The 21,865-nt window shown below is 36.6% G+C and overlaps 2 protein-coding genes across 3 annotated transcripts in view; one reads left to right on the top strand and one right to left on the bottom strand.

Annotated features, from left to right (window-relative positions):
* bach1a (BTB and CNC homology 1, basic leucine zipper transcription factor 1 a) lies at positions 1 to 9,133 on the bottom strand. Of its 2 annotated transcripts, none has more exons than XM_067450972.1 (5): positions 8,991 to 9,133; positions 8,143 to 8,397; positions 5,809 to 7,035; positions 4,590 to 4,808; positions 1 to 2,114 (listed from the first exon to the last, which is right to left on the bottom strand). In XM_067450972.1, the coding sequence occupies exons 2-5, from the start codon at positions 8,380 to 8,382 to the stop codon at positions 1,761 to 1,763; spliced, it is 2,040 nt and encodes a 679-aa protein (XP_067307073.1). In that variant the 5' UTR covers positions 8,383 to 8,397; positions 8,991 to 9,133; the 3' UTR covers positions 1 to 1,760. The 2 variants fall into 2 exon arrangements, with proteins under 2 accessions (XP_067307073.1, XP_067307074.1); XM_067450973.1 differs by having other exon boundaries at positions 4,590 to 4,796.
* A 708-nt stretch (positions 9,134 to 9,841) lies between these two features.
* Positions 9,842 to 21,865, top strand: part of mipepa (mitochondrial intermediate peptidase a) — a 29,864-nt gene continuing 17,840 nt past the window's right edge. The window contains exons 1-15 of the mRNA XM_067451791.1: positions 9,842 to 10,282; positions 10,374 to 10,547; positions 13,041 to 13,129; positions 14,132 to 14,218; positions 14,565 to 14,628; positions 15,701 to 15,883; positions 15,991 to 16,147; positions 17,763 to 17,811; positions 18,157 to 18,217; positions 18,372 to 18,424; positions 19,467 to 19,620; positions 19,732 to 19,809; positions 20,531 to 20,735; positions 20,835 to 20,944; positions 21,652 to 21,726. Of these exons, the coding sequence (XP_067307892.1) occupies positions 10,139 to 10,282; positions 10,374 to 10,547; positions 13,041 to 13,129; positions 14,132 to 14,218; positions 14,565 to 14,628; positions 15,701 to 15,883; positions 15,991 to 16,147; positions 17,763 to 17,811; positions 18,157 to 18,217; positions 18,372 to 18,424; positions 19,467 to 19,620; positions 19,732 to 19,809; positions 20,531 to 20,735; positions 20,835 to 20,944; positions 21,652 to 21,726 (1,683 nt within the window). The 5' untranslated portion in view covers positions 9,842 to 10,138. The remainder of the gene's footprint in view (positions 10,283 to 10,373; positions 10,548 to 13,040; positions 13,130 to 14,131; positions 14,219 to 14,564; positions 14,629 to 15,700; positions 15,884 to 15,990; positions 16,148 to 17,762; positions 17,812 to 18,156; positions 18,218 to 18,371; positions 18,425 to 19,466; positions 19,621 to 19,731; positions 19,810 to 20,530; positions 20,736 to 20,834; positions 20,945 to 21,651; positions 21,727 to 21,865) is intronic.

Here is a 21,865-nt window from a genome sequence, read left to right as displayed (position 1 = left end):
TATTATTGACATTTTATTTGCTACTATTTTTTAAATATGGATCAAATAGTGAATTATACAGTGCATTCTAGGCTTACATGACAGTATTTTGGTTACAGGGTTAAAACAAAGAAGGCACAAAAAAAGTAAAAATAGAACATTTCATTGACGTTACAATGGCAAAATTAACAAGTTATATTTTTAGTCTAAAAATTGTACTGAAATTAACATTAATGCTTAGATTAACTAACTAAAGTCAACATGAAACAACATAGACATCAATTTTACTTCCATGTGGAGTAGAGTCAAAGAAAATAAATGTGAGTCAGAAATTGATTTTATCTTCAATACATGAAGTGAGCATCCTGTACCACAATGAGGGTTAAAATAATGCCTGAATTGCTCCAACAGCCAATATGATGCTTGGTCAAGATGACATCAGCTGAAAAGTGTATTACAACTTATCATTGCAATAATGTAGTATGAAGAATCATGCACAATAAGACACAGAAACATGTATTAAAGTTAATAAGATGAATCATGATTTTATGTTGGCCTTTCCCAAACTCATTCCACTTTAGCAAGCAAAAAGTGAACAGTCTCTACACTTTACTATTTTCTTTTACCTTACTTTAGAGAGACTATGGATTCAATGTATTTTTCACAAATCCTACATGATATGCATGAAAACTTACATTAATTAAAATGTTATTTAAATGTTGCTATATTTATGACATATGCATATATGAATACGTAAAAAAAAATTACACAGATGCATATTCATTACAGAATTCTCATGCCAGTAAGAATAAAGATGTATTAGGCTACACTGGAATGTAATTGTATGCTCTACATCGCATAACAAAATCATAATCAGTAACATAATAGAGAGAATGATTGTCCATAGTGGCAGTGTAAGTGAAATTAATGCTAGCAATTAATCCAGTCATTCCTGTTAAGTAGTACACTTGCAAGTCTCCATACATATAAATACTGTATATAAGTGTATATTTGGATATAATATAAAAGTGAAGTCATATTAATTTGTTTTCTTTTATCTAAAAAGCATAAAAAGTTGTTTATTTTTCTCTAAATGTTAAATGCAAAATGGGGATCTTAAATTTTCTGTGACCTTAATATCACTTTCCACCCTGTTACGTCTTTTGAAAAATCCCTTTAAAAAAAAAAAATGCCATTATGTCATCACAACATTATTGTCCAGAAAAGTGACAATAAATTTGGTGGAAAAAAACAGCATAAACATGTAAGCAGTTAATTAGAGAAATGATTGTGCTGAAGTTGTTTGTCTTACTTTTCCACCCTGCTGGACAAAATGTTTAAAAATTGGTATGAGAACTATCGATCCATAATAAAAACAAACCATGTAATTCCACCCTGTTATGTTCCATTCTGTAATTCATCTTTTGCCATTATCTAAATAATCAAGCTATAATTAGCAACGTTTACGGATATGAGCTTCGGCAGAGCCCATTTCTGAAATAATTAAAAAATGAACTTTGTGTTGTATTTTTAAGTTTCAGAGTTCAGAATGTGTGAAAAGTAACAGGAACGACCCCTATGCAAGGAATTAAAGGCATAGTAGCATTTCCATTTGAATGGTAATAGTGCAAATTTAGTCACATCCATACTTAAAAACATTACGAAAGTGCTCCTAATAAGAAAGTCATGCTCAAAAGTGTAACTGGCGGCAGCAGAAAAGTAAGCTCCTGAGTAAAAATGAAATATCAGACCATTCCCAAGCGGCTTTCTTCTGTTGTACATCATGGAGCTAGATCTGTAACGGCGCTCTGAACTTCATCTTGCAGGGAAGCGGCGGGCGAACTGAGTGCTACGGTGTCTCCTTCAGGACAAGTGTCTGGAAGAAAGGTGTTCAAGGAGGTATTCGCATGGATGTCCCGGTCTGGTCCAGCCAGGCTAGGAGAAGCCATGGGGGTCAGGAGGATGGATGTGGGACAGTCGGAGGAGACGTACCTGGACAGTGCTTGCAGCTGCTCGGACTGCGGCGAGGTGTCTGTACAAAGGCTCTGGCACAGGCCCGAGAGGTTCTGACGCACATCCTCCAAGCTGAGCTTCAGCTGGTTGCGATCTTGAAGCAATTTCTCCTTCTCGCCCCTCTGATAAACATGGAAACAAAAAAGGAGATCCATTTCAGGACTGTAATCTGTGCTTTGACATTCTTTATGTAAAAAAAACATGCGCGTAGAAGAGAGGACGTGTATATTCCTTCACACACAGAAGAACGGGTCAATCTATTGCTAAATGAATTGCGGAGACTCTTAATATACAATTTACAATCATTGAAGAACATCTTTGATTTTAATGAAGGAAGAAAAAAACAAGAATTTATAGGTCAAAAAGTCCACAAATAGTCTATTCAAAGCATTCGGCTGTCTTTCAGTTCACATGAACGGTTGAAGTTACTCGTCAGGCTACAGAAGAATACCATAATTCCTCCATTCAACTAACGTTAGTCTTATTAGGACATTGATAGTCGCGCAGACCTATATCAACCCAGCCACAACACATAATTGGGAATAACCTGCCTTAAAACAGAATCGACCACAGAGGCTTGGGGTCAGCTTCCTTTGCTGTTCTTCCAGTGCTGCGTTCCACTCCACTTTAAGACACGCACTTGCAAACTTCCCTAAGCACTTCCTCTTGGGGGAATCCCCGCCACCATTTTGAAGTGGACAAGGGAAGTTTATATGGACAGACCCTTGCTCCCTCGATTTTGACCGAGTGAGCGAATCTACTTCATATGTACACTTCAGGCAGCTTCATATACCACAATGCAACGCGATTGTGATGTCACCACATATCACGTTTAATTTACCCCACCACAAACAACTCTATGATATTTTCAAAAACATTTAAAACAACCCAAACACATCCATATACATATAGAATGCTGCATTAAACAATTTCGTAAAGGAAAAAAATAAATAATAAATCAACTCCAAAGTGGATTCCAAGTGATCAAGGGCTTAGGGCGTTCCAGTTCAGTCCATTGCAAAGTTTCCGCCAGTGGTGGACACTCATGCAACGTCAGCAATGATGCACATCCGAGTGCACGAGACGGAGGGAAGTTTCCGAGTGAAGGGCATGATAAAAAATGAACTGGAACACAGCACAGAAATCCAAGATCAAGAAGTGGGTATTGTTTTTGTTTTTTCTATGAATCTTTGCGTTGACATGTACTAAACATGAGTGGAATTTGCACCGCAGCGCCACCACACCTTGATGGTCATGAACAGCATGTATAGTTATCTTTATTGAAGTGAATTAGATTTAAATTGCCATCATGCATGAATTAATTATATATTTTTTAGCAATTTTACATATAATAATCCACGATGATCACATTACAGAAAACTGAAATTGCACCTCAAAATAACAGTTTCAATATTTGAGACCCCCCAAAATTTCTCAAATCACGTTTTCAGGGGAGCCCATGTCTTATTTAGGGGAGCCGAGCTCCCCCAGCTCCCCCGTAGTTCGCACCCTGCCTCAGCTCTCATCACGCGAGCTCATGAAGCTCATCACAATGCGTGTAAAACTCCTGCTGCGTGTGTGCTGACACTTCCTCAGCAGCTAAATCACAATATATTGAACAGACACGTTCAGTTTTGAATTGTAGTGTCTGTTCTCTAACTGAACTGATTTTATGAAGATGAACGCGGTGTTAGGAAAGTAAAAGTGATTCAGTAGCGGTGGCTTTGGGAGTGGCCTCACAGGGCAGCATTCTGGGAATTGTAGTCTTTCATCCCCATGAGGCCTTTTCTGTCTTTTCTCAGTCTAGAAAGCACCAAATTCAAAAATAATTTCACATTTCTACTACATTAATGTACCAGTTTAAATACAGATTCATCTTCCAAGCGCTGAAGTACCCCTTTAAAGGTGCACTATGTAGGATTTTAGCAGTAAAATATCAAAAAACACCAGGTCAGTGTTATATATTTTGTTCAGTTGAGTTCTTACAAGATCCCAATTGTTTCCAACTAATTGTAAATTGTGAGAAAATTGATATTTTAACCGAGGAACCAGGACGTCTGAGGGAGTCGCCTGTCAATTGCGTCATATCTGGTTTCCAAAACGCTTTACTCTTAGCAGTGTGCAAAAAGTGCCATAGCAGCTGCCGGGCAAACGCACAGAGTAACTTCATAACATCATTTTCAACACACTTAAATGTATCTGATATGATAAACAGAGCTCTGTCAGAAAAGTGAAAATGGCGCAGACAACTGTGTCCCTTCATAATAAAATTCCCGCTGCTCGCTAGACGTGTTTGCAAAACAATCGCTCCAGCTGCCTTTCTCAGCACCTTCAACATTCAGTCCAGCTCTGCTTCATACTACAGTAACATTAATAATCACATCCATGAACATGATGTCTGCCCAATTCCTTTTCCACTGGCTGTGAGATCTACGTCAAACTACGTCTTTGTTTTGAATAGGCGACCTCTAGCAGATGGAAAAGTTACATAGTGTAGCTTTAATTAGGTGGAAAATTTTTGAGCGTTCAAATTGTTCAGATCGCTCAAATAACATTGAGAGAACATTCACAAAATGTCACTATAAAAACAGACATACCAGTTTCTTGATGTCTCCCTCCAGCCAATAGATACAGTCTAGCTTCCTCTTGCGGCAGCGCTGTGCAGCCACGCGGTTCTTACTGCGTCTTCTCACATCCTGAACAAACTCCAGCTGTTCTGGAGTCAGCTTCTCGCGTTTCAACATCTGCAGGAATGCTCTCCGGGTCATGCTGGAAATTTGCTCCACAGGGAATGGCAAATCCACCTGGGAAGAAAACTATGACGTCAACACTGCATTATGGAGGATGTTCAGTTTAGAGGTTTTTAAATTTTTCAATAGAGACTAGTGTTGTAGTCAAGACCACGACTTTGTGGGGTTGACATTAAGACAAGAAGACCAAGGCAGGGCGAGACCAAGTCAAGACCAACACCAGACCAGCACTCCTCATATTCATTTAAAAATCAATATCTATTGTCTAAGAAAGATCTTATTATTCTAATTATATTTATTGATTAAATATAAGACTCTATAGAGATGTGACCAATCAAATAGTTTACAATAAAATTAATCTTTGTGTTGCAGAGGTCTTAATTGGTAAAAATACAACTGCATAAATAATGTTGATAACAATGTTTTAAAAATGATAAGTCTACTTTTAAATATGAAACACTTAATCAGAGAGTCATAGAATCATTTATTCAACCGATTTGTTCAAAGCATTTAGTAACAAAACTAATCGAAATAGTTCAAACTTGTCAAAAATATAATTCACTTAATATTAACTTCTTGTTTATTGACTGTTTGTACAAAATTAATATCACGTTTGCAATCGTGCTCATATTCATAACAATTTTTGTGGGAATTTGTATTAATTTTGGCCATTTTACTTTTTTGAGACAACCCTGCACTGATTTCAAACCCGGCACCACAGTATCAAAATAAATCACATTAGAAATAAGTTATTGATTCCATTTTAAGCACGTTTTACATCAAATCACATTTATGATGTTAAAAATATAAATTAGACAATGCCCTGGCAATTTTATTTAGAAATATCCTCGCAGTTGTGGTATTGTCTTCTTAGTCTGAGTCCGAGACAAGAAATGGTCTTACGACTGGTCTCGAGTACTACAACACTAGTAGAGACTAAACTTTTATTTGAAGCATGTCAGAGAATCTCAACCAAGTACACAATATTGGTGAAGTCTGCAATTTGGCACCAAACTCCACCTCTAAGTTCATGAAGTTTTGCAACCGTGAGTGCTAGCATGCTCACCTCCTGCACTTGTTCATTGCTACCACATTGAGCACAGTCTCCATCCGATTCACACTCAGAGTTTTCCCTTGAGTTAATTGGTGACATGCAGGGACTTTCTCCTCCAGTGTCCTCATTGGACAGAGCGTGTCCCCCAGAGTTCTGTCTGTCACTGGAGCTCAGGTCCCTCAGGAAGGGACAATCATCAGGTGCAGCTCCCAGATCTAGATGCTTCAACCAGTGGAAGTCTGAGCCGTTTCCTGCAGATGACTGGTCGATAGAGTCCAAAGGTAGCGGCTCATTTAACGTGGCGCTCAAATCCGGCCAAAAGCCCTTCGCAAGATGCTCAGCCACTTCCCTTTCCACTATGCTTCGCTCGGTGAAGCCATCTTTGGGGGTCAGTTCAGAGAACGTTTGTTTGTTAGAATCAAAGACCTGGCTGTCGTCTGTGCCAATGCTACTGAGGTCTGGAGCACTGGAAATCCCATCCAAAACACAGCTGGACTCCACAGAATTCAAGGGACATAGTTGGCTGCAGTTGGTGGGTGGCATTAGAGACCCTTCAAGTTGGTCAAAGTGGCCATCTGTGATACTGGCTATGTTCAGGTCTTTATCAGTAGGTGGTTCACAACGTACCTCCATTGCTAGTTCCTTCTGGAATTGTTCCTCCATTGCTAAAATGTCCCCACCACAGCCAGATACAGCCGAATGCAATTTCTCATTGTCACTGGTGCTTGAAGTTGACAAGAAAGGACAAACTTCACTGGCCATCGCAGAAGAGGAAGGTAACTGTGGGCCACAGTTCTGCAGGCAAAACTGGTCTCGGCCATCACCCATGTGGTATGAAGAGCTTCTTGTGTACAGCGGGGATAAATCTAACTGAATTTCTTTGCCATTTGAGATAGGGGGACCATCTTTCGGACTTTTTACAGAGGATGTTGTAGATGCAGTCTGCATGACATCCTGAGATAGACAAGCTTCTTCAGTTTCAGGGTTTTGGTTACTGGGACTGCAGATGGTTTGGGATTTCGTACTGGACGCTTGGCTCTTGCTTTTCCCTTTCAATTTTTTTGAGGTTCCACCACCATCAGAGAATTTTGGGATGAGGAATTCAAAGCAGGCTTTATCGAGGTTTTGAAATCCAAGAAATTCAGCGCATCTGTGGATCTCCAGGATGTTTTCTTTCGTGAAGTGAAGTTTTGCAGTGTAGGCAAACTGCAGAAGAGGCTCAAATCCCTCCACAGTGACCTTGGGAGATTAATGATCTGGTCATGATTACTGCATGAATAAATCATTTACAAATCGCATTACTGGGTTATTGCTGTAACATAGTTTGCTCAATTTAATCTCAATATATAAAGGCCTAATTTGACAGCAATGCAATGTAAACAATTTTTCAAGAAATAGTTCTCGCAATAATGACCACTTTGTCATCATTTACTCACCCTCATGTCGTGACAAAACTCGTATGACTTCCATCGTACACAAAGTTAGTTACCTTTTTCAATACACTTTCCATATAATGAAAGTGAATCTGGATAAATGGGATTAAGTGTCAAAAAGAAATTTAGAACTTTTAAACCACGTTCAAGACATGTTTAAAAATGTGGTGTAACTATCAAGTGAAAAGTTAACATATTTTGAATACATTAGTGTTTTATATACATTTCAATTGTATTATTATTAACAAATATCATGAATTTAATGAATAAATAGCTTTATTTTGCGGGAGTCACATGACATTTTACAACCTGCATTATCATAAAAAGGTCAACTTCTGTTATTTTAATAAACTTATTGACCATGACAAACCGTTATAAGTTACAGCAGGAGGTCTCTCTATGATATAATTTCCTGTTTTTGATATTTTGACATGACATTGATTTGTGGATAAATATTAATGCAAAAATATAATAATCATAAAAGATTATTATTCATTGTATTATTTTATTGAGGCTTTTTTCTTCGTTGTGGTTTTAGGACAGTTGCATCACAATTACATTTTTTACTTTTTGTCCTTTTTTAATTAAGAAATATAATATAATAGGCCTATTTAATTATAAACATGGTAATCATAAAAGAGGTGTATTCAAGTAACCAGTATGTATGCATGGATAAATGAATAAATATAGCCATGCAAATAAATATAATTTATTTTATCAAATAATGTCACTGACCCTTACACTGACCTTCATTGGGTTCAATTTAATTCATATGTGAGTAAATGATGACATCATTTTCATTTTGGTTTGAATTGTTTGAAAATAACAACAAATCATAAAGAGAAGACAGCTTAACCATAGGTTTCTCAAAACCTCCAGGTTCAGCCCATCCATCCACCATATCAAGCATTACCTCATCCGGTAAGCTGACAGTGAGGTTTGGTCGGCTGTGGTTTGTCAGTCTGGTGTAAAAATAGTGGCTGCAGGAAGCCAGCACTGAAGAGTGTGCTCGAAAGCTCCTGCGCTCCACTTCAACCGTCACATCACACAAGAGCTCCTTCTGTCTCAGTTCCTCCAGAGAGCGAAGAACATGATGGCTGTGAATAGCGGACTGAAAGGTGAAAACAGAGGTCCGGGGGCCATCCACAGACATGACGCAGGGGTTTAGCTACAAAATAACAGATACATAGACGCAACTGTGTAACAAGGTGAAAATACAGAAAGAGATGCATCAAGTTACACTTGGGTGGAGGGATGTCCAGCTCAATACACGGTGGTGAGAGGCACAGATGCATTTACAATTAAGCCATGTAGAATACAAAAAGTGAAAAATATAAATACAACCAACATTACTTCATCAATATTTAAGGTAACCATTGGGATAAGTAAACAGAGTGACTGAGCATGACTCTGCAAAAAAGTAAAAGCATGTTTTCAGTTTACGGCTAAAACAAAACATAGCTAATCTTTTTGTATATGGGCCAATCATATAACGTAAATTAAATTTTAACTGGATTTGTAATCCAAAATATGTGTTAAGCATCTGCGTGTTAAACAAACATTTGTTCATGAGCTGACATAAATAAACATGGCTTAACTATAATATCTGAATGTTCCGAGTTGTCAATATGGCATAATAAGCGACATAAAAAAACAAAAATGGGAACTCGCCAGTGGTTTATAATGAAACTGACATTGTTTTGTAGCACAATCATGTTTACACGTGGGGTTTGTGTGTCTGTAAAGGAATATAAAACTCACCTGACATATCACTGGAGATCAGAAGCCGTCAAAAATCCCGCTCTGTCCATCGCTTTTCTAGTCTAAAAGTAAAAACGGATTAAAGTTTGACAGCGAACGAGCTCCATAATGCCTGTCATGTGACTGTACAGTGCGGCAGTGAGTGCGCGTCACATATCACGCACAGAACGTACTGCGTCATGCATCTAATAACCACGCCCACCTTCCGCATGGAGATTAGATAGATAGATAGATAGATAGATAGATAGATAGATAGATAGATAGATAGATAGATAGATAGATAGATAGATAGATAGATAGATAGATAGATAGATAGATAGATAGATAGATAGATAGATAGATAGATAGATAGATAGATAGATAGATAGATAGGAAAACGATGAGATTATTCATTAACAATTTGGTAATTTTACATACATACATACACATATATATATATATAAGAGTGGCTGAATTGTTCATGTTTGACTTCGAAAAAAAAAATATATATATATATATATATAATTTATTTATTTTATTTTTATTTAGAATATTTTTGAATTATTATCAGTCTATATTTTATGTAAATTTTGTTAAACATTTATGTAAAATAATAATTATGATGATGATGATAATAATGATATTATTATTATTATTATTATTATTATTATTATTATTATTATTATTATTATTATTATTATTATTATTATTATTATTATTATTATTATTATTATTATTATTATTATTATTATTTACAGAGAACTGTGTTCAGAACCTTTATTTTGTAATATGAAATACCAGAGATGATTCGCCTCATTTTTCACTTGCTGTTTAAACTCACTGTAACGTCTTTAGGTATCTTGTGAATCGTTGCGAATAATCAAACAACAACTGTATTTATTAATATTGTATTATATATTAACGTTCTTAAATTGCGAAATATGATTTAAGAAATGCTCACGATTTTTTTTAAGTGTCGAAAGTGCTACTAAAAAATCTAAGCCTTAATCTAAGGCTTACTGTCATTGGAAGGAGCATGTTAAACTTACTGCAGTGCTTTTCCGTTTGTTGTAACTTAGTTGTTTATTCTAGTTAGTTTAGTTGTCGGTTGTTCTGGCTGTGAAGAGTGAATTGAGTGTAGTTGTTAAATCGCATGCTGACTGTCAGTAATGTCAGCGTACAGACCTTTGCTGCGTTTGCTCAGACATGGGACAGTAGCGCGGGTCTGTAGGACAGTCACCACTTGGTCACCTGTAGGAGCTGCTTTTAATGCCAAAATCCAGAGGAGACTAGACCTCTTTCACCAAAATGCGGTACGTAACGTTACTTGTCTGTATCTATGTCTAATTTCAATTGCTGTTTGATTGACTTTCAATAGCGTAAAATGCGAAATGTGTATGTCAGGGGTTGTTTGGTGTCCCAGAGCTCAGCTCTATTGAAGGTTTTGAGGTGGTCCAGGACAGAGCCCTGCAGGAGACAGAGCAGCTGGTGGAGAAAGCCTGCCGCTGCCCTCCAGGAGTCCAGACTGTGGAGATATTTGACAGACTATCAGACAGCCTATGCAGAGTGGCAGATATGGTAAACAAGTTTTTTTTTATTTTATTTTATTTATTTTTTTATGGATAAATAAAAACAATTGTAGAGCATTACAGATGAGAAATGCATATTGCTCCTCAGCAGGAGATATTTTTTTGGAAACCATAATAAAAAATAGGGCTGGACGATATGGCCGAAATTCATATCACGATATTTTTCTTAATTTCGGTCGATACGATATAATTCCAATATCGATATGAACTATATAAAAGCTTTAGAAAAAACTACTAAGAACTGCCACAAAGGATGTCTGTACCTACAAACTTCTGAAAAATGTATTTGCCAAGTCTATGAATAGTCCTCCTATATAAAACTATATAATATTTTAGAAATAAAACCAGTACAAATAAATTAATGTTCACCTTTTATTTGTATTTAGCCTTTATATGAAAAAGAAATGTGAAATCAACATCAAATAACTCTCACTTTATTAATATTAAATTTAAAGTTTAAACTACAACATAGGCTGATTATATTATTCTTAATATAGATTAAACAAAAGTGCTTCAGCCAGGATTCAGTCTGACTCTATATTTTAGCGGAAGGATCTGCTTCAGATGGTGGAACCGATCACTGACGGTGATGTCACGTGCATAACCTCAATACAGAGTGGCAAAATGCACTTAATGTGCATCCTGTGTGCAAAATGATGCGCTAAAGAAGCAATGCAGAGTCACAGCGTACAGTGCTCCTATGCCGCAGACGCAGTTTATTGAGCAATTTCTTTTAAGTTTTAAATTTCAGTGAAGAACAATTCATAGCGCTCTGTTTTCTATTTATGCAAAACTATAGCATATATTTAATGCTGCATTTATTTAATTAAAAATGCAGTAAAAAATGTAATACAGTGAAATATTATTCTGATCTACATCATCTGTTCACTACGTGAATCTATAGTAAAGTGTCATTTATTTCTGTGATCAAAGCTGAATTTATCATCATTACTCCAGTCTTCAGTGTCACTCATCATTCTCATATTAGGATTTGATGCTCAACAAACATTTATGATTATTATCAGTGTTGAAAACAGTTTTGTTGCTCATGATGCTCCTTCATTGCTTTCATATATTGTCGCAATCGTCTGACTGTCATCGTCACCTCATAACGATTGTTTTCCTTCAGCTGCAGCTCCAGCGCGACAGTAAGTTTCTAAGAATCCGCTTTTGGACTTTCTGTGAGAGCGCCCTCCTCATATTTAAATACGAACAAAATGACAGGTCATGCATAGATTATTTTTTGTCTCTGAATTTAAATCTTGATGTATTCACGTTGGTTTCTATGTATACACTTGCCCGTGATCTCAAGAGAAGCGCAATCAACCGAGGTTAGAGAAAGCGGTCTTATAGCGTCCATGTTAACTTGCCCGCCCTCGCTCCAGGTAACGCCGTTTCGAATCCCGCTCGAAGCGGGTTGACTAGGACCGGTGAGACCCAGTAAAAGTGCGGGGGATAAAAATACACTTTATTAAAAGTGCGGGGGACACGCCGAACCACTTCCACCCCACTGAATTAACGTTAGTCTTTCTCCTCTTATCAACTATTTATTTCTCCTTACTTGTAAAAAGTTCGTTCAGTCACAATTGTGTTGCGGTCAGGGAAACTGTTTTTGTAGCTAAAACTTGCAGAGTTGGATTTATCAGCCTACTACTGCTGAGCACTGACTCCGTTTCTGTGGTGTACGTCATCGCGCAAGTAGCCAATCATGTTCTGCTCTTTCTGACGGCTACACCCTGAACCTCAGTCAGTGAGGAATGCTGTAATGTCTATCGAAATATCGGAAATGTGTTTAAAAATCATATCACCGTTATTGAAAAAAATTATATCGCGATATATATTGATATTGAATTATTGTCCAGCCCTAATAAAAAATAAAAACAAATCACCACCATTGTTTAATGAAGCAACTGGACCTTCTTCGTGGTCCAGTTCTGATGCTCACGTGCCCACTGTTTGCGCTTTCGGCGGTTAACAAGGGGTCAGCATGGGCAGCCTGACTGGTCTGCTGCTATGCAGCCCCATACGCAACAAACTGCGATACACTGTGTTTTCTGACACCTTTCTATCAGAACCAGCATTACCTTCTTGAGCAATTTGAGCTACAGTAGCTCGTCTGTTTGATTGCAACTCGCAGGCCAGCCTTCGCTCCTCATGTACGTCAATGAGCCTTTGGCTGCCCATGACCCTGTCGCTGGTTCACCATTGTTCCTTCCTTGGACCATTTTCGATAGATACTGACCACTGCAGACCCCACAACAGCCCACAAGAGCTGCAGTTTTGGAGATACTTGCCAAATTTTCCTCCTCCTAACACATCAAATTTGACGACAAAATGTTCACTTGCTGCCTAATATAGCGCACCTATTAACAGGTGCTTTGATGAAAAGATAGTCAGTGTTATTCAATTCACCTGTCATAATGTTATACCTAACCGGTGTGTGTATTTTTATTTAAGTATGTGTGTGTATATTTTTGTGTAGGCAGACTTTATTAAGGTGGCACATCCTGACGTGTCCTACCGAGAGGCCGCAGAGAGGACTTGTATAAACATTGGTACTATGGTGGAAAGGTGGGCCTGGATTTATATCCACTTTTTTATATTTAGTATAAATTATATTATATTTATTGTTAGTATTTTCACAAAAAAAGGTTTTAAGCCAGTTATATATATACATATTATACAATATATACATATTGCTGTAGTTTCCAAACATTACTTTTGCCATTTATTGTAATAATCCAATGAGATTCACAAGTGGTCTGTCAACGGTCAGTCAGTCTGATCTCACCATCGAGTCTGTCTGTGATTTAATGAAAAACAGAAAAACTGACACAGATTAAATCCAGAAGAACTGTGGCAAGGACGCTTGAAGAAACCTACCTGAAAAACTATGCACAAGTGTATCTATGACTAAAGATCTATTTAATATAAACAAACTTCATGAAATCAGCCCTAATGTTGGAAGATGTTTCTATCAAACCTCCAACCGATGGGACCAGATTGTTTATGCACGTTGCAGAATAGGCCATCCAGGACACGCAGGTTTTTAATTCTAGCCAAAGATCCACCAACAGATTCTTTCTGTCAAAGCTCTTTATCATTGAAGCTTAGATTTAGCTGGTTTTCATCCTTGTGAGAAACTTTTTTTTTATTCAGTTAACTCGTGAGGACATTTGTAACAAAGTTAAACCAAATTACTGTAATTTTTTTCTCGCCATGAAAATTGTCAGAGAAGCTGGGATGGCATTAAAACAAAAGTACAAAAGCTGTTTTAATGAAAAGGTGGTCACACCAAATATTGATTTTGATTTAGTCATAGAAATTAATTAATAAATAAAATCTATTTATGACTTTATTTTGAAAGCTCCGTCACTTTACAGCATTTTTACACAAATGCCTAAAACTTATGACAGCACTGTAGTTTTGCAGGCAGGTTTCTTTGAGAGCCTTGGCAATGTTCTCAGTCTAAGTTCTCACTCTCTGCCTCATTTTTTTCAGTTTCTTAATGTAATCCTAGATGGACTTGATTTTTTTTCCTGAGATATTTATGTGTTTTATTTTGTCCTACAGACTCAATACCAATGTTGAATTGTGTAAGAGCTTAAAGGACCTGCTGGATAACAAAGAGATCTTTGCCAAACTGGACCCAGAGACAAGGTATAAATCAGATGTTTTGTTTTATTTTATGATAGAGGTGCATGTCTTGTGCTCCATGAGTAACCATGACAGTCAATGCCATTATTTATTTGTTCCTGCATGGATATTAAATCTCTATCTATCCTATTAGAAAATAGGCATAGTGTGCAAACCTGTACCTTTCTTCATGTTTGATAACTAATCGTGGTTTTACATAGAATTTAACATGTAAGTCCTAATGCTGGCAAACAAGTTCATGCCCAAGCATGAAAACCCAGTCAAACTGATCTTGTTTACCTCATACAAGTTGTTGTTTTCTTTGTTAAAATATCTTTGTAATATTCACTATATTGTTTTATTGATGCAGAAGAGTGGCGGAACTGTTCATGTTTGACTTCGAAATAAGTGGAATCCATCTGGATAAAAAAAAGGTTTGAATTTTTTTGTTGTTGGTATTAATTATACATACATTTGTTTGACTCAGTTTTGACTCTCAGTTAGAGCTGCACAATCTTTAAAAGTTTTTGATCTCGATTCAAACACCCTGAAATTGTATCCTTAAATGACAATGTTTCGACCTTTGACAAGATCTCCGCAAACATTCAAATCTGCTTTCATGCTGCCGCTGACCCAGACAGAGCAGTTGCATGAAACATCTTTTCAACCACACAGTATTGATATTTCTGTCATATAATAATTCAAATGATCATTGAAGTACTGGGATAAACGTTTATAGTTCAGCTATATTATAAACACTATTAGTCATTCATTCAAATTAAAAAACTGTTTAAATAGACTGCAGCAATTAACATTTTGCCAGAACATCTATATTACATGTTATTTTGTTAATTTGGCTGTTCAGAATGGTATGGAAGCTTGTTTCTACCACAGAATAAAAATTCAAAAAGGTAATTGACTTTTTCTCAGAATTGCTTGATATAAAGTCTCAATTGCGAGATATAAACTCTGAGGTAACTTCAAACTGTGAGGTAAATATGTCATTCATGTTTGTTTGAGCGGTCTGAGAGGTTTCTATTTACAACGTAATTTTACAAACAATGTAGCCAGTCTCAATCATATCTGTTGAGGGTGTGAACGAAATAGTCAATCAGAGGCGTTAGTCTGAATCTGCTTATCACTGCTGAAAAGATTTTGTTTTGTTCAATGTGTGGCGCACACTCAAATATCCTCAACAAGTCAACAAGTGTAAACACAATGTCAACAAAAGAGTCATTGTACAATTAATACAGTTTTTTTATAACAAGTTTTTGTGAGATTGCAGAATTTTCAGAAGCCTTAGTGATTGTAAAGGGAGGCTCTCTTGCTTTCTGTTTATTGCGCATTGATTAAATCAGAAACCGCAATGATTTTCAGCGATAACCAACAGATGAGACATTTTGTTAAAGTACTTCATTCAAATGTTTTTGCTCTGATATCGAAATTGGTACAGAGAACTGCAAACACTGCTGTGCAATTTGCAGATTACCTTTCCCTATTTTTCAGAGGAAAGAGGCTGTGAACTTGAATGTAAAGCTGTTGGATCTGAGCAATCAGTTTCTCATGAGCTGCCACATGCCCAACAGAATAGAGAAGAGAGCTCTTCCTGAACACATTCACAAGCACTTCAGTAAGGATGGAAAGTATATTCAGATCAGCGGTCTGCATGCGGACACACCTGATGATCTGGTACATCACTCTCCTTAATTAGTTCTGTTTTGATGTTGGATAAATATTTATTGAAATGCTTACAAGCTCTCTTTTTTTTTTTTTTTTTGCCTTCACTTATTTTTCAGGTCAGGGAAGTTGCGTATAAAATTTTCCTCTACCCGAATGCAAATGTGATGCACATACTTGAGGAACTGCTGGCCTGTAGAGATAAACTGGCTCGCTTAGTTGGTTATGAAACTTATGCGCACAGAGCATTAAAGGGAACCATGGCCAAAAGCCCAGGTAAAATACTTGTTTTCTTATTTGGTTTTCTTATTTTCATATTTTACCTTTTAATGTGTGTAATTTCTGTACCACTAGCTGCACCAAACAGACCAGCAAGAATAATGATTGTTTCTTGTGAAGAAGTGCAATCTTTTGTATTAAATTTCATTACTGTCAAATTTGATTAATTGTGATTAATCGCATCCAAAATAAAAGTTTGTGTTTACATAATGTGTTTACTGTGTATATTTAAGAAATTAAATGTATATATAAAATATTTATATACTGTATTATATAAATGATATAAATATTTTTTATCTATATACCTGTATGTATTTGTATGTGTTTTCAAATAAACATCACAATTATAGACAGTACACACACACATTATGTAAACACAAACCTTTATTTTGGATGCTATTAATCATAATTAATCGATTTGGCAGCACTATATTATATTGCATTATCAAATATTTAAAGGTACACTATGTAACTTTTACATTCTTGTAATAAAACGAGAATCAGCATCGGCTTGGCTTTTTGGAGATAGCGAGAGCATGTTTTCTTTTGTCAGAATCAAATTGTTGTAAAATGTACACAGATTCCACAAGCGAGTAAGTTGTTTTATTTAACAGATACATTGCTCTCAATAAAATGTAGCTCTCTAACAGAGTTGACTGTAAAGCATTATCTTTTGTGAGGGGTAATTTCATTATGGTTGTTGTAGCTCTGTGCTGGCAGAGTTTAGCTCCAACTTGCCTTAACACACCTGTCTGGAAGTTTCTAGTATACCTGGTAAGACCTTGATTAGTGGGTTCAGGTGTGTTTAATTGGCGTTGGCTAAACTCTGCAGGAAAGTGGCCAGTAACCTGTCTGGCTATCACCAGACTAAGCTCAATTTAAAATTGAACATTGGGCTGGGGAGTCTGCTCTGGATTTTCTACTGCACCAGAGGCATGATAAATGAGCATTATTCAAATTACTATGTATGCAATTGGATAGTCCTTCAACCAATCAGACCACAAGAGGTGTGATCAATGGGCAACGACCCATCATTTCTCTATTTGTCATCGGGTGCATCTCAATCAGCTCCCTAGCTCAGTAGTCAGGGCACTGATCAGGACATAAGTCAATGGGCTGACTCCTTGATCAGTGCCCTAACTACTGAGCAAGGAAGCTGATTGAGACGCACCCATCATGTCAAACCCGCTAATAGCATGCCAGGTGGATAAGCCATGCTGTGATTGGTTCTCGCAAAAGTATAACAGAAGCAGTAGAAATCAATGTACAGGTTTCCAGACTGAATTGCAGGGCGAAAAAATCAAATCGCCGACAGATCAGGCTGGGTTTACCCAGTCTAGCCAGTAACCGTAACATCTTCAGATAGTCAGCTTGAGATCCATTCCATCTAAACTGGTTGTATCTCTTAAGCCTAGTTGTGAAGGTTTTATAAGCAGTAAGATAACCATATTCATCCACAAAGTCACGCGGATCTGAAGCACAATCAAAACAATTTTTGATTGTGTGCAGTTTTGTTTTTTATCCGCTAGAGTGCCAAAAGCTGCATAGTGTACCGTTAATATTATTTATATTTTAGGAATACAAGTTAATGCCAAGGTCTGTTTCTCTACAGAGGCAGTTATGAGTTTCTTACAGCAGATCACCGACAAGCTCTCAGACAGGTTGAGTTTTTCTCTTCAAAATTTAACAGTTGCATTAAGCCACAGATGCATAATAATGAATATATTGTTCATAAGTTACAGTCTGCTTTTATTAAGAAAGCTTAAGCCTAATTTATCTATCAGTGTTGTTATTGTCTTATTCTAGCAAAAGGTGCCACTAGGTGTCGCTGTCAACAACGTTATTAATGTTGTTGCAGCTATATAGAAGCTGCATGTTTTCCTAAAGATACATATTTTAATAGAATATGTATGTATGTATGTATATTATATCATGGTTATAATGTAAAATATAATGTTTATCTATGTTATATAATATAAACAACTATATTTCTGCCTAAACCTTAGGACTGAAAAGGATTTTGAAATGATGAAGGATATGAAGACAAAACTCAACCCCAGAAATTCTGTAAGCACTGCTCAATTATATCTGATATTTGAATTTTCTGCTATCATATTGCATCATCTTGTAAAATTTTAGAACTTTTACAAACTTAATAATACCTTCAAGATTCATATTTGAGAAATAGTCAATTTAAACTGAATTAAATCTTTCTCTGTAGGAACTAATGCCATGGGACCATCCGTACTTCAGTGGTGTGATACGTGCAGAAAGGTGAGAGATCTGAGATAAGCATGAGACAGAATTACATTTTCTTGCATCTAAGAATTTTCTCCTAAAATAATGCACTATTGTTTGAAAGTAAAAGTATTTCCTTAGCTATAAACACAATCGTGTAACTACACACCAACTTGTACAAATCTCAAACTGACATGTCAAAATCAAATATTAAACATAAAAAAAAAACATTAACTTTTGTCAAACTTTTTTTTAAACTATACATTCAAACTTTTTGACTTTTGGAAGATACACAGAACCTAACACATGTACAGACTATTGAGTGAGATCAATTCAAAACAGTGTTACTAAAACCTCTTAATGGTATTCACGGGTCATCATTTAAAGTAGCTGCTGTGCGCTTTAATTATACTGTGTATGTAAGTAGTATAAATATCTTGTTGCTGACTCTTCTCCAGTGTTAGGATGCATTTTCTAAATTACAATTACTTGTGCTCCTATTTATATTATCCTGAGATTGTGGCTGGTGTGTCATCAGTTTTGCTACCTAATGTTTACTCATGGATAAATGTGTGCTATTTGAGTTCACACCATGATGCTTGTGTTAATCATATTATGTGTTTGTTTGTTTTTCTGAATGAGAACATGCTTAAAGCTGTGTAAAATGAGGGCATTTTTGTGTAGAGTTTTGCAGAAATGTTCCTTTGTTTTGAGAACTGAAGAATAGTTTTGGAAAGTGGGCCAACTGAATCTATTCTAATGTGTTAGCAATCAAGAACACTGAGAAATTATTGGTTTTATTCAGCAAGAATGCTTTAAATTGATCAGAAGTACCAGTAAAACAAAAATAAAACAGTTAACATTGATAATAGTAATAAGAAATGTTTCTTTAGCACCAAATCAGCATATTATAATAACTTCTGAAGGTTCATTTGACACATGCTCTGATTTTTGCTATAATGATTTTGACAGTTCTGGTCACATTCTTGTAATGTCTCGTTTGTAGGTTTTAGTGAGAAAAATGTGAAAGGACATTCCGCCTTTAGTAACATGGCATGTTTTTATTTTGTCTTTGCAGATTCAACATTGAGCCAAGCCTGTACAGTCCATACTTTTCACTAGGAGCATGTATGGAAGGTCTGAATGGTCTTTTCACACAGCTGTATGGTGTATCACTGCTGGCTGAGCAGCCCGGTGTGGGGGAGGTTTGGTGTGAAGATGTGCGCAAGCTGGTAAGATCATGCTTCTGTGCTTGATTATCGGTCCCAAAGGGCTGAAATAAGAGCTCATCTTCAGGTCTATCCAACTTCTTTTCTAATGTCACTTTTTAATTGTTCCTTCAGGCTGTGGTGCATGAAACGGAGGGACTGCTGGGATATATCTACTGTGACTTCTTCCACAGACCTGAGAAGCCTTACCAGGTGAAGAACTCCGATAAGCCATCTACTTTTTTTGTCCATCTCAAATGATTATCTGTTATAATTAGTTCCAGTCCTCTAATTTGATTGGCTGAGCAGTGATTCATACTGAGATTCAGTTACATCGTTACACCAGTAGGCGGCAACAAGCGAGTGAGTGTCTTTATGAGCAAGTCACTCACTGCATTTGAAATGGAATAATTCCCTACTATATAGTATCAGAAAAACAGAACGCCAACAAAACACTGTGGCTTTTTTTTCTGCATCATAAATGACTTGCATCTCTGAGTGCCGAGACAAATTTCAATAAACGCTGTCATGTTATCATATATTTATATATATCATGTGAGACACTTTTGGGAGGTCATTATGCCAATTAAATTTGATTTCTGATATCCGACATTCGAATTAATACACACCTTCATATATAGAACATATAAATCATAATTTTTTGTGGTTACAAAGTACACCACTAGTATGTGATTTCGGATGCAGAGATTCAACTCAACCAATTAATTTAAAACGTCAAATCTTTATGAGGGAGTCACTGAATTATTCATTCAAGCGATTTGTTAAAGAACAGATCCTTTTAGGTACAAATCTTTGCTGATTTTATTCAATAGCTAAATTAAACCAAAGGTTTTTTTTGTTTGTTTTTTTTCCTCAATTTTTTTGCTGCTGCCAATTAGTATTAATCAGTTCAGCTTGTTTGTTTCCAACTCAGGACTGCCACTTTACCATTCGTGGTGGGAGGCGACTGGATGATGGCCAGTATCAGCTGCCGATGGTGGTCCTGATGTTAAACCTGCCTCACCCCACACAGTCTGCTCCCACATTGCTCAGCCCGGGCATGATGGAAAATCTCTTCCATGAGATGGGCCATGCCATGCACTCCATGCTGGGACGTACCCGCTACCAACACGTGACGGGTATGATATGACCAACTCATTTTGTTCATATTTGTGGCCTTCCGCTTTTACAACTTCATCGGAGCAGCATGATCATGGTGACCTTGTTTCCCTCTTAAGGAACCCGATGTGCCACTGATTTCGCAGAGGTACCCTCTATTCTCATGGAATACTTTGCCACAGATTATCGTGTGATCAGTCAGTTTGCTCGCCACTACCAGACTGGACAGGTACACTGCAATATTCATGTTGGTCATGATCAGTTTCATCATTATTTCATAGATTATTTTTAAGGGGTCCTTTTATGTTTGTGTAATGTTGCTTTTTGTGCATGAAAAAGGTCTGCAAAGTTAAAATAATTCTGCAAAGCACAAAGTCCACTCCTTCTCTGTATCAGTAATCTCTGTTTCAGAACTCCCTGAAATGCCTTGATTGTAGTATTGTACATATCACAATATTATAATTCCTAATTTAAATAATTTTCTGCCCATGGCATACGAGGCCAGGTTGAGTTTAGTTAATTTTGGTGTTTTTCTACCCCAAATCTAAACCAACTTTATTCAGCCTTCCTAATACAGACAAACTTAGAAACATCACAGAAACTCTCTGGTTGTAGTAAGGGGCAGTACGAGGCAAACTCTAAGAGGTAAACCAATCACAAAAGACCGGGGTCGGCTGTCCCTGAGAAGACTTCCTTTTTCCGAAGGCTAAAACGGAGCATTCAGATAGAGGGTGAAAACAGGTGCCGTAACAACATAAATTATAATAGAAAAAATTAGTTTAAACTTAAAAAATTAAATGATGTAAACTTATTGTACTAGACCTATTAAATAAATGTATTAACTTGTAAATTAGCATAATAGGACCCCTTTAAATCCTCCCAAGTCTTCTGAAGTAATTTCTGGGTGAACATTTAATAGAAAGTATTTTCTCACAGCCTTTGCCGCAGAGCATGGTGGCCCGTCTTTGTGAGTCCAAGAAGGTCTGTGGTGCGGCTGACACTCAACTTCAGGTATCTTATATATACTCTCATATGTATTAAGTATGTACTTTTAAAACCTAACATTTAAAAACACTTTGTTTTAATTGGAAATCTAATTTAATTGGATCTAATATTGACTGAACATTTTCATAAATGTTTTTGTATTTGA

The sequence above is a fragment of the Pseudorasbora parva genome, chromosome 8, assembly GCF_024679245.1.
Source record: "Pseudorasbora parva isolate DD20220531a chromosome 8, ASM2467924v1, whole genome shotgun sequence".
Taxonomy (NCBI): Eukaryota; Metazoa; Chordata; class Actinopteri; order Cypriniformes; family Gobionidae; genus Pseudorasbora; species Pseudorasbora parva.
Note: the sequence above shows the minus strand (reverse complement) of the source record. Positions and strands in the feature narration are given on the sequence as shown.